Source organism: Chlorocebus sabaeus, chromosome 27, assembly GCF_047675955.1.
Source record: "Chlorocebus sabaeus isolate Y175 chromosome 27, mChlSab1.0.hap1, whole genome shotgun sequence".
In the NCBI taxonomy this organism is placed as follows: domain Eukaryota; kingdom Metazoa; phylum Chordata; class Mammalia; order Primates; family Cercopithecidae; genus Chlorocebus; species Chlorocebus sabaeus.
The window spans coordinates 44,897,066-44,910,668 of record NC_132930.1 but is presented as its reverse complement, the minus strand read 5'-3'; the positions used below and the strand labels follow the sequence as shown (position 1 = coordinate 44,910,668).

At 52.0% G+C, this 13,603-nt stretch overlaps 1 protein-coding gene across 13 annotated transcripts in view; it reads left to right on the top strand.

Moving 5' to 3' along the window:
* The window catches only part of ABLIM2 (actin binding LIM protein family member 2), a 195,310-nt gene that overhangs the window by 161,753 nt on the left and 19,954 nt on the right, over positions 1-13,603 (top strand). For 10 of the 13 annotated variants that reach the window (XM_073012545.1, XM_073012544.1, XM_073012542.1 and 7 more), the window contains 2 exons: positions 3,733-3,794; positions 12,068-13,599. The exons of 1 other annotated variant lie outside the window; for it this stretch is intronic. In XM_073012545.1, the coding sequence (XP_072868646.1) occupies positions 3,733-3,794; positions 12,068-12,307 (302 nt within the window). In that variant the 3' untranslated portion in view covers positions 12,308-13,599. Of the gene's footprint in view, positions 1-3,732; positions 3,795-12,067; positions 13,600-13,603 lie in introns of those variants that run through there. 2 more of the 13 variants (XM_037983103.2, XM_073012534.1) reach the window with 2 other exon arrangements.

Sequence of the window (13,603 nt, the reverse complement as noted above, 5' to 3'; positions counted from 1 at the left end):
GGACACGGTCTCTACCCATGGCAGGCATCTCCCACCCCCACCCAGTGACACAGGACACCCCAAGAAGGGCATTTTATCCCCACGGGCAGCACCAGCAGGGACCAAGTGGGCGGACCGGCAGCTCCAGCTGAATCTAGCAGACCAGAATAGCACTTCAGCAAGCATTCTGAACAGCAAACTGTCGTTGGAACCAGAGCCTCCAAAAGACCAGGCCGTACACACGAAACCTAAACAGGGTGACAGCCTGCTCAAATAGAGGATTTAACACTTAACAAGATCAGTCTCCTAACATAATATCCAGAATGCCCAGGATACTGTAGAAAAATTACCCATCACACCAAGAACCCCAAAGATCAATGATTTGAATGAAAAAAGACAGCAGAAGGCTGGGCGTGGTGGCTCATGCCTGTAATCCCAGCACTTTGGGAGGCCAAGGTGGGCGGATCATGAGGTCAGGAGATCAAGACCATCCTGGTCAACATGGTGAAACCCTGTCTCTACTAAAAACACAAAAATTAGCTGGACATGGTGGTGTGCACCTGTAGTCCCAGCTACTTGGGAGGTTGAGGCAGGAGAATCGCCTGAACCTGGGAGATGGAGGCTGCAGTGAGCTGAGATCGCACCACTGCACTCCAGCCTGGGCGACAGAGCAAGACTCCGTCTCAAAAAAAATAAATACATAAAAAATAATGGCTGAAAACCTAACAATTTTGGCAAAAGAAAGAGACATGAACCTACAAGTTCCAGAAATCAAGTGAGTCCCAAAGAAAGAGGATAAACCCCAAAAATCTGCACCAAGACATATCATAATTAAATTTCTGAAAATTAAGGATAAGGAAAAAAATGTTGAAAGCAACCAGAGAGAAAAAACAGAGGGGAAACACCAATTTGAGATTTCTCATCAGAAACCACAGAGGCCAGCAGAAGTGCCCTGACATCTTTCACGTGCTGAAACAGCAGAAGTGTCCGCATGAATCCTGTGTTCAGTGAAATATCCTGCAGACCCACCCCTAAGGAATCTTCTCCAAACAGAAAGGAAATGATAATAGAAGGCTTGGAACTTCAGAAAAGAAAGAAGAACATTGGAATAGGTAAAACCGGGGACAAAGCGTGATAGACAGCCCTCTTCTTGGAAAGAATCATATTCTTACATCATATTGGATGGTTGAAGCAAAACTTCTAGAACCATCTGATACGGGTGCTCAAAGGAAACAGAAGACCTCCCTGAGACAATTGTAGTCAAAGTGGGGAGAATAACACAGGCTTCATCGAAGAAAGGTTTCCACCTGCGTGTGAAGCGGTTAAAAGTCAAGACCCGTTGGTGGCAGCCTGGGCACTGGGAACCTCACGCGCTGTCCAGGTGACTCCAGGGGCAGGCAGGTGGAGGCCCTCGGGCTTAAGAGGGGTGCAGGACACCACCAAGGGTGTTCTGTGTTCTCGAGGCGGTAGGCCAGTGTGCATCAGAATGGTCTGGAAGCCTTGTGAAAACACAGATCCCTGGACCCCAGCCCCAGAATTCTGACACAGGAGGTCTGGGGTGGGGCCCAATAATTTGCATTTTTGACAAGTTCCCTGGCAAGGTTGGGGCTGTTAGCTGGGGATGCCAATTTGAGAACCACCTCTGTGGCACCTTTGCTGATAAGGACCTCCCGCTGAGCTGGAGGGGCCCTCGGGATCCCAGAGCGTGCCGGGCTCTGGGCATAAAGGAAGAGGCAGGTGTCTCCTGGAGGAACCCCAGGACTGCAAGGCAGGCAGCCTCGTCCGGCGTCCCAGGGCTGCCGCTACCTGGCTGGGTGACCTCAGGCAGGTTCCTGCACGTCTCTGGGCCCTGACTCCCCTTCTGTACATGAGAAGAGCTGGCTAGGCCTTTTACCTGGGGTTGCCTCGCAGGGGCTGGGAGGGGGAGGAATAGCCCCAAAGGTCTGGCCCCCACCCCTCTCCCCACGTCTGTCTTCCTGGCTCCTCATTTGCCTGTTTTGCATATCAGAGTTCACATAAAAGCTCACATGTCGAGGGAGTTCCTCTGCTAAGATAAGTTTGAGGACCTTGATCTTGATGTTTAAAAGGCCTTCCTCACCCACATGTGGAACCCTTCCACTGGCTACCCTGTTGCAAACAAGTCCCCAGCTGAGGCTCCTCCCACAGGCTTCTCTGTGTCCCCATATGACCTTCATGGAATTTCTTCTCTGTCCTCATTGAGTCCGTGAGGAACCCCCAAATGAAACCCCCGGGAGAAGCATCCTTTGCTCAGAAATGAGGTCCCTGGAGTGGGCGGGTGGGCAGTTCTGTGCACAGAACCTGCCTTGCCCCTGGAGGCACGGTCCTTGCTAAAGACATGCAGCCTTGTGAGCACTGAAGGATGTGAGCCACCTTCCCCTCGGAGGCCTCATGGGCAGCCTGGCAGCTCCCAGGAGTGAATGTGGGCATCTGGCCCTGTACATGGCTGGCCTGCACCACTGGGGCCCAGTACTGGGGTGACACCCCCAGATGAGGCAGGTGTGGGCCATGCTCTTTAAGACCCCACAGGCTAGTGGAAAGACAGACAGTTTAGGGACCCAGGACAGGTCTTTTAAGGATGCTTCCCTGGGTGTGGAGGGCCCTGCCTCTCCAGGGTCCAGGCTCTGCCCCTTCTTTTCCAGAATGCAACCACGCCCCCTCTGAGCCAGGCAGGCATTCACTTCCTCCCTGCTCTCCCATCACATGGCATTGAAGAGGTTACTTTGGAGGTCTCAAACTTCCAGCAAGCTCCCAGGCCCACCCAGGGCCAGCCAGGGACATGAGTGATGGACGGAGCTTGGTGGGGGGCTGGGAAAAGCTGCCCCCTCCTGGGAGCCCCAGCGAGCCTTGCCCCACAGGGAATCCAGAGTTTGTTATCTCAGACTAGCTCTCTATTATTTCACGAGAAGCTAGAAATTTGGATTTTAATATGAAGCCCCCCAATTGCAAGCAACTCAGGATTTTATTTATTTATTTGTTTGTTTTTAGAGACAGGATGTCACTCTGTCTCCCAGGCTGGAGTGCAGTGGTGTGAGCATGGCTCACTGCAGCCTCGAGCTCCTGGGCTCAAGGGATCCTCCCACCTCAGCCTCCCAAATAGCTAGGACCACAGGCGTGCACCACCCCAGCCATCTCATTGCTTTGTGTAGGGGTGGTCTTGCTATGTTGCCCAGGATGGTCTTAAACTCCTGGCCTCAAATGATTTTCCCTCCTTGGCCTCCAAAGCTCTAGGATTACAGGTGTGAGCCAATATGCCCAGCCAAGAAGTTTATTAAAATAAAATTGCCTCCAGGCCCCACACGCTTGGTGGTGGGCCTCCATTTGCCACCTCTGGCACAGGATGGCACAGCTCTGCTGTTCCTCCAGGGTTCCAGAGACTGTGTCCCTTCCTGACTCTGCCCAGCTCCCCTGTCTGTAAAGTGAGGGGCTTGGCCCAGGTGCCAGGGGGTGCCCAGGCCAGAGCCTGTTCCTGAACACAGGGGCCAGCTGGGCTGAGGTTCTGTGGCGTTTCCGGTGTCATGGGCAGGCTCAGGACATTACGCCTCCGTGGCTTCCTCCTCAGTCAGTGCCCCGGGAACAGAAGGTCACCAATGAGGCAGGGCATGGTCCTCAGGGGGCCTCCCCTGTGTTACTTGCCCAGCCTTGTCCACCCCGGTGGGAAGCCCCCAGGGCTGCACCCCCTCGCTGCTGCACCTAGTCTGCGCGCGTGACAAAGCTGTGCTGTGTCTGTTTCAGGATTCCCCTATTCCAAATCTGACCCTCTCCCAGGACATGGAAAGAATGGCTTGGACCAGCGGGTAGGTACTGACCCCTCCCTGGCCACGGGGTACTAACAATGGCTGTGAGGCTGAGCACGCTCCCCACAGCTTCTTGACCACGCAGCAGGAGGAGAGGCCCCGGGGACCCTGCGGCCCACCTGCCTCTGCCACCACTGCTTTTTCCCTACCAGGACCGGACCAGACCTGGGCAACACCCTCCCCACCCCGCCTCCCTGCCCCCGGCCCCAGAGAGACCTCAGTGTGTGGGAGCAGGGGAGGCAAGGGCCACCCACAGTGATCAGGCCCAGCTCCAAGAAGCCCCTCCTAACCCTCTTCCTCCTCCTGTGGCACTGAGCCTGACAACCTTCAAGGGCTGTTGCATTTGGTGAGCCTGTGTGAGCCAAGTGCCCACCTCCTTATCTGGGATGGCCTGGCCTTCACTGCTATTACTGTTACCGTGATTACACCAAATAATCCTTAGCGTCCAAGGCTATTGCTTGAGGCTGCACAGAGATTGGATTAACTCGAAGTCAGGCTCTTTGGCTGCCCCCAGCTGAAGGCCGGTGCCATCTCCTACCCTGAGTTTGCTGACTCTTGGGGCATCTGAATATGAGCCCAGAAAATCTGGGGACTGATTGTCTTGCAGAGGGGCCAGGTCCTGTTCCCCAGGACAGTTAATGCCTTAGGAAGAGCTGCTCGTGTTTGTTCCTCTGCCCACAGCCTCACAGGGGTCCCCAGTGAGGACCCCTAGGGTGGAGCAGGCTTGCTGGTCCCCGGCCTCCCAACACACAGACACACACACACAGCCCAGGGGCCTCCCCACTGCACAAGGCAGCCTCGTCGTCGTCTGGAAATTTGTTCATAAACGGAGGCAATTCACCTCTCAACAGAGGCCACTAAAAAACGAACCCCGTCTTTGTTGCACTGGAGCAGCCTTGGCTGTGTGTAACCCCTGGATGGCGTCCTCAGGCAGGTACTCTCCCCAGGGGCAAGGCCACAGGACACCGTCTCCAGAAGCCGTGGGTGTCCTCTTGGGCCGGCATTTGTTCTTTCCATCTCCTTCAGGCTCTGTCAGACCTGCTGCTGTGTTTTTGTCCAAGGTCCAGCCTCCCTGGATCTCCCCCAGGCCCAGGCACCTCTGCATGATTTGATTCTAGCCAACCCCACCCCCACCCAACGAACTGCTCTTCCCATTCTGGAATGGGCCTAACTGGGGACCATGCATGTGGCATGCTTCTTTGAATTTTCTCCAAAGGAATTCTCCACTCTTCTTCCACATGGAAAGCAGGGGAGATAAGAGAGCTGGACCAATGTCCACAGGACTCCTACGACACCAAGATGTGCAAATCCCTGAGCTCAATGTTAGGGGTCCTGGGGACAGTGGGAAAACTGTCTAGAATGTTCCCTTCTCACCTGGAACAGCTGTTCTCTGACCCTGGGGCTGGTGAGCGCAGTGTTCACAGTCCGGACCAAGCCAAGGTGTTCCACCACCCGAGTGAGGTCCTGGATACTTTCCTCAATATATAGAAGGAAAGTGAGAGAACAGCACGCTCTGTGTTTGTAGTCTTGCGTCACTGACGCCGGGGCTGTGCATCCTCTGGGAAGGTTCTTCTCTAGGCTCACGTGCTAAAATGGTGCAAATTGACGCCTCTCAGCATCTGCAGAGAAGGTCGTGGTCTCCAGATGCCATGTTTGAGAACAGCCGATCCAGACATTCTGGCAGGGACCGTCTTCACTCCCTCTCCTAGAACTATTGAGAACAGAACCTCAAGCTTTACAGAATTAAGAACTAAACTTCTGTGAATGTGTTTCTCCTGCAGACTAAGGGGTGGGAAGGAGAGCGTTAGCTGGTGTGCTCTCTGCATGTGCTAGGAGAACTGATATGCACGGAATTCATCATCACGTGGAGATTCTTAGCTTTTCACATTGCTTCTGGGGGAGATTGGTGAACATTATTAACGACTTTGCTTTGGGATTCTCTTTTCCCTGCTAATGTTCTTTCCTATTTTTTCACTCTTTCTAAGACTTTTATGTACTGTTATGCCTGTTTCTCAGTGAGAAGGCCAGATACTTGATCTTTCACATGACCAGCCTTTTGCAGGGTGGCCCTGCTCAGCACCTGGACTCATGCCCTTCCCCTGGAGATGCCCTGGGAGTGTGAGTCCGTGCCCTGTTGCTGATAGCCTACAGTGCTCCTAAGTCATTTGCTAGGTCGTTTCTTGATTTGCCTTTACTTCCGGAAACGATTCTGGGTGACCTCAAGCATAGATGCAGTGAGACCAAAATCCCGTGAACACCAAATTACAAAGGAGGAGAGAAGGAAACTACAGGAGAAAATTACATCAAAAAACAAACAAAAAAATATTACCTGAGAGGCAGGGCACAGTTGCTCACACCTGTAATCCCAGTACTTTGGGAGGCCGAGGCAGGCAGATCACTTGAGGTCAGGAGTTCAAGACCAGCCTGCCTCCCCATCTCTACAAAAATTTAAAAATTAGCCAGGTGTGGTGGTGGGCACCTATAGTCCCAGCCACTTGGGAGACTGAGGCAGGAGAATTGTTTGAACCTGGGAGGCAGAGGTTGCAATGAGTATTACACCACTGCACTCCAGCCTGGGTGACAGACCAAAACTTTGTCTCAAACAAACAAACAAACAAAAAAAATATATATATATATATAACATGAGAAAAGCTGTCAAAGCTTACCTCTGAGCTTCCTAGTAGCCAAAGCATAGAGGCAATCATGGCAGTGACATAGTCCTCACTTTCTGATGGAAGAGGGGAAATTAGTTCATCATGGGAAGCAAAGGCTTTCCTGGGTGTTCTTCCAGAAGGATTTGTTACAAGGGCCCAGTGACCCAAAGCACAATATGTCCTAAAGGTCATTAAAATGTCCTAATAGCCAAGCCTGCCACAGTGCCTGATGCGTGGTAGATGCTCATAACCTACCCATGAAATGAACAGAGAACAGAGGCCTGCTACTGCTCTCCCTGTGGATGAGGCAGTAATGACTCTGACAGGTACCACCTGTCTGTTAATCAGAACGTGACCACTGGCGGCAGCAGGTCCTTGTGGTAGCTTCCTGGAAGAAGGCCCATTCTGAAAAAGCATGATGCTGAATGTGAAGAGACTGAGCTGTGCTATTAAAAGACAGAGACTGACAGATTAGATTTTTAAAATCAGATGTGTTATCATAAGATGCACACTTAAAAACTACTTTTTAAGGATAAGCAAAAGGATAAGAAAGATACTAAAATCACAAAAGGCAAGCAAGAGTGGCAATAGTAATATCAAATAAAGTGAAAGTTAAGACTAAAAGGAGTTAATAAAATTAATAGTATAAAAGGGGAACACTAATTTATTATGAAGGCGTAATTTAATAAAGCAGTTATAGCATTCATCAACTTAAATGCACCAAGCAACATGGCAATGCCAGATACCTTGATTAAATACAAGTATGGTGGGTGATTGGAATATGACTCTTTTGAAATAAAACAAATGAGGCCGGGCGTGGCGGCTCATGCCTGTAATCCTAACACTATGGGAGGCCAAGATGGGCAGATCATGAGGTCAGGAGATTGAGACCATCCTGGCTAACACAGTGAAACCCCATCTCTACTAAAAATACAAAAAAAAATTAGCTGAGCTTGGTGGCACGTGCCTGTAGTCCCAGCTACTCTTGAGACTGAGGCAGGAGAATGGCGTGAACCCGGGAGGCAGAGCTTGCAGTGAGCCAAGATCACGCTACTGCACTCCAGCCTGGGTGACTGAGAGAGACTCCATCTCAAAATTAATAAATAAATAAATAAATAAAACAAATGGGGCCGGGCAAAGTGGTTCATGCCTATAATCCCAGCACTCTGGGAGGCCGAAGTGGGTGGATGACTTGAGGCCAGGAGTTTCAGACCAGCCTGGCCAACATGGTGAAAACCCATCTCTACTAAAAATACAAAAATTAGCCAGGCATGGTAGCACATGCCTAATATCCCAGCTACTTGGGCACAAGAATAAAGAATGCTTGAACCCGGGAAGCAGAGGTTGCAGTGAGCTGAGGTTGTTCACTGCACTCTAGCCTGGGGCAACAGAGCAAAACTCTGTCTCAAAAAAAAAAAAAAAGACAAATGTACCTAGTGAACAAAAAATTAATTATGTACATAGAAAAATAGTACAAATAGCAAACAATCGAATAGGTATATGAAAAATATTTATATCTCTTGAATCGGATTTTCAGATGTTCAGAAAATATTTATTAAAATGTTTATGCATGTGACTACAAGACAGGCATGGTGTTTTAAAAAACAAATTTAAAAAGTTTGGTATTTCCGAACTGTAGTGCTCCAAAGAACACATGCGTTAGCATCAGACAGCCTTGAGTTCAAATCACAGCTCTGTTTTTGGGCAAGTTACTTAAATTTTCTGAGTCTCTATTTTCTAGTCTTTAAAAAATTATCCTTACTTCTTGAGGGTTTTTTTGAGGACAAATAACATTATAGTTGTGAAATTTTTTATAAGCTCCATAGCATGGTTCCCACATGAGTAATTGTTTAAAAAGCAATTCCTACTCTGTCTTGCTTCCACTAGGTGCTAAGTAACACATTCCAATGTGAGCTTTAGCAAGAAAAGAAGGGTGACCAGTCTCAAACGGCCATAATCTCAATTCATATTAGCAATTTCAGTATAATTTTTGGAAAATAAAACACATGGGCTCAAATATTTACAGTCCCATGTATTTGCCATATGATCTCAGGCAAGTTGCTTCGTCTCTCTCGGCTCATCCGTAAAATGACAGAGCTCACCTCCTGGAGTTGCCGCAAAGGTTAGAGAATGTATGTGTAGAACCACAGGCACATAAGAAGTGCTAAACAGCCTGGGCGCGGTGGCTCACGCCTGGAATCCCAGCACTTTGGGAGGCCAAGGCAGGCAGATCACCTGAGGTCAGGAGTTCAAGACCAGCCTGGCCAACATGGTGAAACCTCGTCCCTACTAAAAATACAAAAATTAGCTAGGCATGGTGGCGCACGCCTGTAATCCCAGCTACTCGAGAGGCTGAGGCGGAGAATCACTGGAACGCAGGAGACGGAGGTTGCAGTGAGCCGAGATCACGCCCCTGCACTCCAGCCTGGGTGACAGAGCGAGACTCTGGCTCAAAAATAAAATAAAAATAAGTAGTAAACAAATGGGACAGGTAAATATTGTATTGCTTTTAAAATCCCCGGTGCTGCCACTGAGCGGCGTAGGGGAGTCGGCCAGGAATATGCCTGGCGATGCTGCCTTTGTGGTGCCCTCTGGCCACTTAGCTCTCCTGCTGGTCCACACATAAAGGCAGTAACTCAAGACCCCTTGCACCTGAAAGGCCTTGAACACCCCATCCCCACTTTGCACTTACAAGACCAGAAGTAGACCCCACTTTCCCTGCTCTAGACCTAAAGTACTTCCCCTCCTCCACCTGGTAGATGCCTCATCTCCGCCCTAGAGTCTCCACCTTATCTCAGAGCCTGGAAGACCAAAGGAAGCTGGTTTTGCCGCTGGGGAGTGAGTTTCCAACCATCCAAGGTGAAGGTGGTGCCCTGTGAGTTTTGGAAGGCCATTATGCAGAGCAGCGGGCACTAGGGGGCAGCATTTCTCTTTCACATCAGACGTGCCAGGCGGCAAAGGCAAGGCCATACATAGCTGGTTGCCTTGCTTTATCCTAGAGGTTCCCCGACCAGAACAGGTGCACCTGGGGTGCTAGTCTGAGTCTAAGAAAATGTATCAAAACATTGTTCTTGAGTGGAGACGGTGGCTTACATCTGTAATCCCAGTGCTTTGGGAGGCTGAGGCGGGAGAATTGCTTGAGGCCAAGAGTTTGAGACCAGCCCGGGCAGCAGAACAAGACCCCATCTCTACAGTTTGTTTTTTTTTAATTAGCCAGGCATGGCCAGGTAGGATGGCTCACACCTGTAATCCCAGTGCTTTGGGAGGCTGAGGTGGGCAGATAGCTTGAAACCAGGAGCTTAATACCAGCCAGGGCAACAAAGGGAGGCTCCATCTCTACAAAAAAAAAAAAAAAAAATACAAAAATTAGCTAAGTGTGATGGTGTGCGCCTGTAGTCCCACCTGCTCAGAAGGCCGAGGTGGGAGGATTGCCCCGGAAGTGGAGGTTGCAGTGAGCTGAGATCGTGCCACTGCACTCCAGTCTGGGTGACAGAGCCAGACTCTGTCTCTTAAAATTAAAAATTAAAAAATGGTTGCATGGCCAGGCGCAGTGGCTTATGCCTGTAATTCCCGCACTTTGGGAGGCCAAGGCGGGCGGATCACCTGAGGTCAGGAGTTCAAGACCAGCTTGGCCAACATGTGAAACCCCATCTCTACTAAAAATACAAAAATTATCTGGCCGTGGTGGCGGGTGCCTGTAATTCCAGCTACTCAGGAGGCTGAGGCAGGAGAATCACTTGAACCCGGGAGGTGGAGGTTGCATTGAGCCAAGATCGCGCCATTGCACACCAGACTGGGTGACAGAGCGAGGCTCTGTCTCGAAGAAAAAAAGAGATTATTTGTGAATACTCCTAAAGGGAAGAGTTATTTTGTGAAGTGGTGGAGGCGAGAGGACCCTGGCTCAGGGTCCAGGCCCAGAACTAGGGTGAAGGAGCAAAGCACTAAAGAAAAAAATGCAGTCAAGATAAGTCAGATTTTAATGCAATATTTTTAGAAATCCAAATTAATGCAAAAAATTCATGATAAACGAAATAGCAAAAATGTAAATAGAGACTGGTTCCAGTCCTCTGCCTGGGTGCTTACCCAACTCATGAGCCTGACCCTAGCCCTCTGACTCCAGCTCTGCATCAGGAAGAAGGTCCGGCTTCCCTCGGAGCCTCTGTTTTCCTGTTTCTGATGAAGGGCTTCGGACTCGGTGCTCTGAGGTCTTCCTGCTCTCATGCTTTCTAGGTTATAACTGGCTCCTCACTGATCGCCTGCTGCAAAGCTCGCGTTGAAAACACTTTCCCCTGTAACAGACCCGCTGGGCTGAGTGTACCATCTCTCCTTTGGCTGCAGAACTCTCCCCGCTGAAATGTGATCCCTGTACCCAGTTTCAGCAGCGCTGGCCAAGAGCCCTGACCCCGTTTGAGACCCCATTGCAGGTGCTGGGGAACGGAGTGTGAAAAAGACATTTTCTTCAACAGGCTCCGTCCACCGCGGGCAGCCAAGGCACAACCACGACAGAGCGTGGCTCAGGGTTCATAGTGCAAACGCCAGGCACCAGTGAGGTGCAGGAGGTGGGCAGGGGCAGGACTGACAGACCCCTGCGGGGTCTCAGTGCATGCTTTAGAGGGCGAGGAACCCTCCATAGAGGTTTGCAGGACGTGTCGATGATGCTTCCAGGTGGACAGAAGGGAAAGAGTTCCAGACGCTAAGGTTGCAGTGCACTAAAGTGGCAGAGTTTGCTGATGAATGCCACGAGCACCTGAGACAGGGGCAGGAGCTCTTGGGCCCATCACCCCTCAGAGTGTCACCCTTAGTCATTGTCAGAGGCACCGCCACCTTGTATGGGCGCTTACAACATGCCGGGTGACATCCCAGAGGCCTTACAGACAGGGGCTCCTTTAACCTTTGAAACAGTCACACACAGAGCTGCCGTGAGTACCACGGTTTCCAGGAAGGTAGGAGCCCCCTCGTTTTGGAGCATTTGGGGTGGATGGACTTTGACTCACACACACAGCCGCGTGCGTCCGTGTAGCTCTAAGAATACGCTAGGAGTTCCACGATCGTGCACAGTGCCGGAAGACAGCAGCCAGTCTTCCCCCTTGGCCATCTTGCAGGGAACAGAGGACCCCGGGTGGACCCTGGGGCTCCCCGAGCACCTGGGACAGCACTTTCTAGGTGCTGTGCTCAGGAGCCCACCGTGTGGAGGGGACAGATCACCAGTGGGGAACCGCAGAGCGCCATGCCTAGCGCCGCGTGCACAAAGAAGTGGTGCTGACCCCCCGCTGTGATCCGCGCCAGCTGCAGAGCAGGGAACCCAGGCACCTGGGAGCAGCTTTCAAACGGGGTTGGAGCCATCCACACAGAAAGGGTCTGTGGAGCCGCCCTGGCGGTGGGCATCCTATGAGCAAGAAAGCTGGCAAGTCCCACAGGCGCAGCATCCTAGATTCTCCTCTTCCCGAGCCCCGTCGCTGTCCTTCCGTCACCTATGCCCCACCTCTGCGCTCAGGACACCCTACTCCCCAGGCAGTGTGAGGACCGCCGCCTCCAAGAGGCAACATCTCCTTTTCCCCACCCACCCACATGCCCTCGTGCCGCCTATCTCTTGCCGCCCAATCTCTCTTTCTCTTCCAGAATGCCAATCTGGCCCCCTGTGGAGCAGACCCGGATGCCAGCTGGGGCATGCGAGGTACACGGAGCGGGGACCCTGTGGGTCTCTGGCTGGGGCAGGGGTCGCTAACACATTCCACAAGTCTCCTTCTGAAACCGCCCCGTCCACAGCCTGCAGAAATCTGCCGGGCAGGAACACCTCAGGGGAGGGCCTGCTGCTTTCCCTGCCTCTCCCGGCCGAGAGTCAGTTCCACTCCCAGCTAGCTTTACCCACGATGCTCGCTCTCTCCCATCCGTGGCCACCGTGGCCCTGTCCTGCATTGTATGGCACGCTGTGTCACTTGGGGAAGCAGTCACAGGCACAGGCTTCCAGGGTCTGAGCGGGACGGCGCTGGGCCAAACCTGCCTGCGTCTTGCTCGCCGTGTGGCTCCTGGCATGCAGAGTGAGTCTCTGGGTTCAGCAGGGCTGCTAGGAGGTTTGTGTTACCAGAGCAGCCACCTGGTCCTGTGGCAGGTGCCTGGCAGAAGGCACTGCTTACCTCCTGGTCAGCTTCTGTCCCCGAGAGTGGCAGGGGAACCTTGCTCTGCTGGGTTGGGTTGCATGGGGACGGAGAGCATCAGTGCGCCACAGCCTGCTCCCTCTAAGTGGCCTTCGGTCCCCGGGGCCTCGGAGCTGGCAGATCCAGAACCACACGGGGCATGTGGGGAAACTCAGGGACCGACTTCCCGACACGGGGTCTCCCTTCTGAGACTGACTTGAGGACCAGGTTCTGTAGATAACTGCTTTCTGTGGGTTCTGTGTGCATGGAGGCCCTACGATCCATACTGTTTCATTTTTGTGATAAGACGCTTTCAGTCTGGAAGTAAGACATTAGGGAGCAGAGCTGAGTAGTTGGAAAAGGAGAAAACATAGAATTAATAAGGTAAGACAGTGAGAGATGGGAGAGACTCAGACTGTAGCGAGATGTCAGTCTCCACAACACCCCATAAAAGTTTCCCTTGAAATGCCCACTGCCCAGGAAGTAAACTGAGGCTGGCATCTTTCTCAGGGTGGCCCAGACCACCAGAGAGACAGCGTCACAGCTGAAAAGCACAATGCCGCCCTCCGGCTACCAGCCTGGCCTCCAGCCTGACCATGCCTCCTGTTCTGGTTTCCTGGGGGAGGCCCTCAGAGCTCTTCCGCCTACAGCTCTGAGATTAGGGTTCCAGTGCAGGCTGCTCAGGGACCGTGCATGGCCCAGCTGGCTGCAGGGGGCAGACGGGAGTACCCCAGGGTGGGGATTGCACTCACCTTGGACGACGTCTCGCACTTTCTAAACCATCTCGTGGTCTCCGCTCTCTCTCTCTTACAGAATACAAGGTAAGCGGGGCCGCTCCCACACTGACCTCCGTGCCGCGCCACACCTGCCCAGGTTAAAAGTCCTTTCTGTTGTGCTTTCCCTGTGAAATGTGTGTGTCAGGTGCAGACGCAAGTATGTATTCTCGGTGGCCTTCTGCTCAGATTTTTGGTGCCAGCACACACTTGCTTCATGAGATGACCCTGTGGTTTCCTCCCCCAAC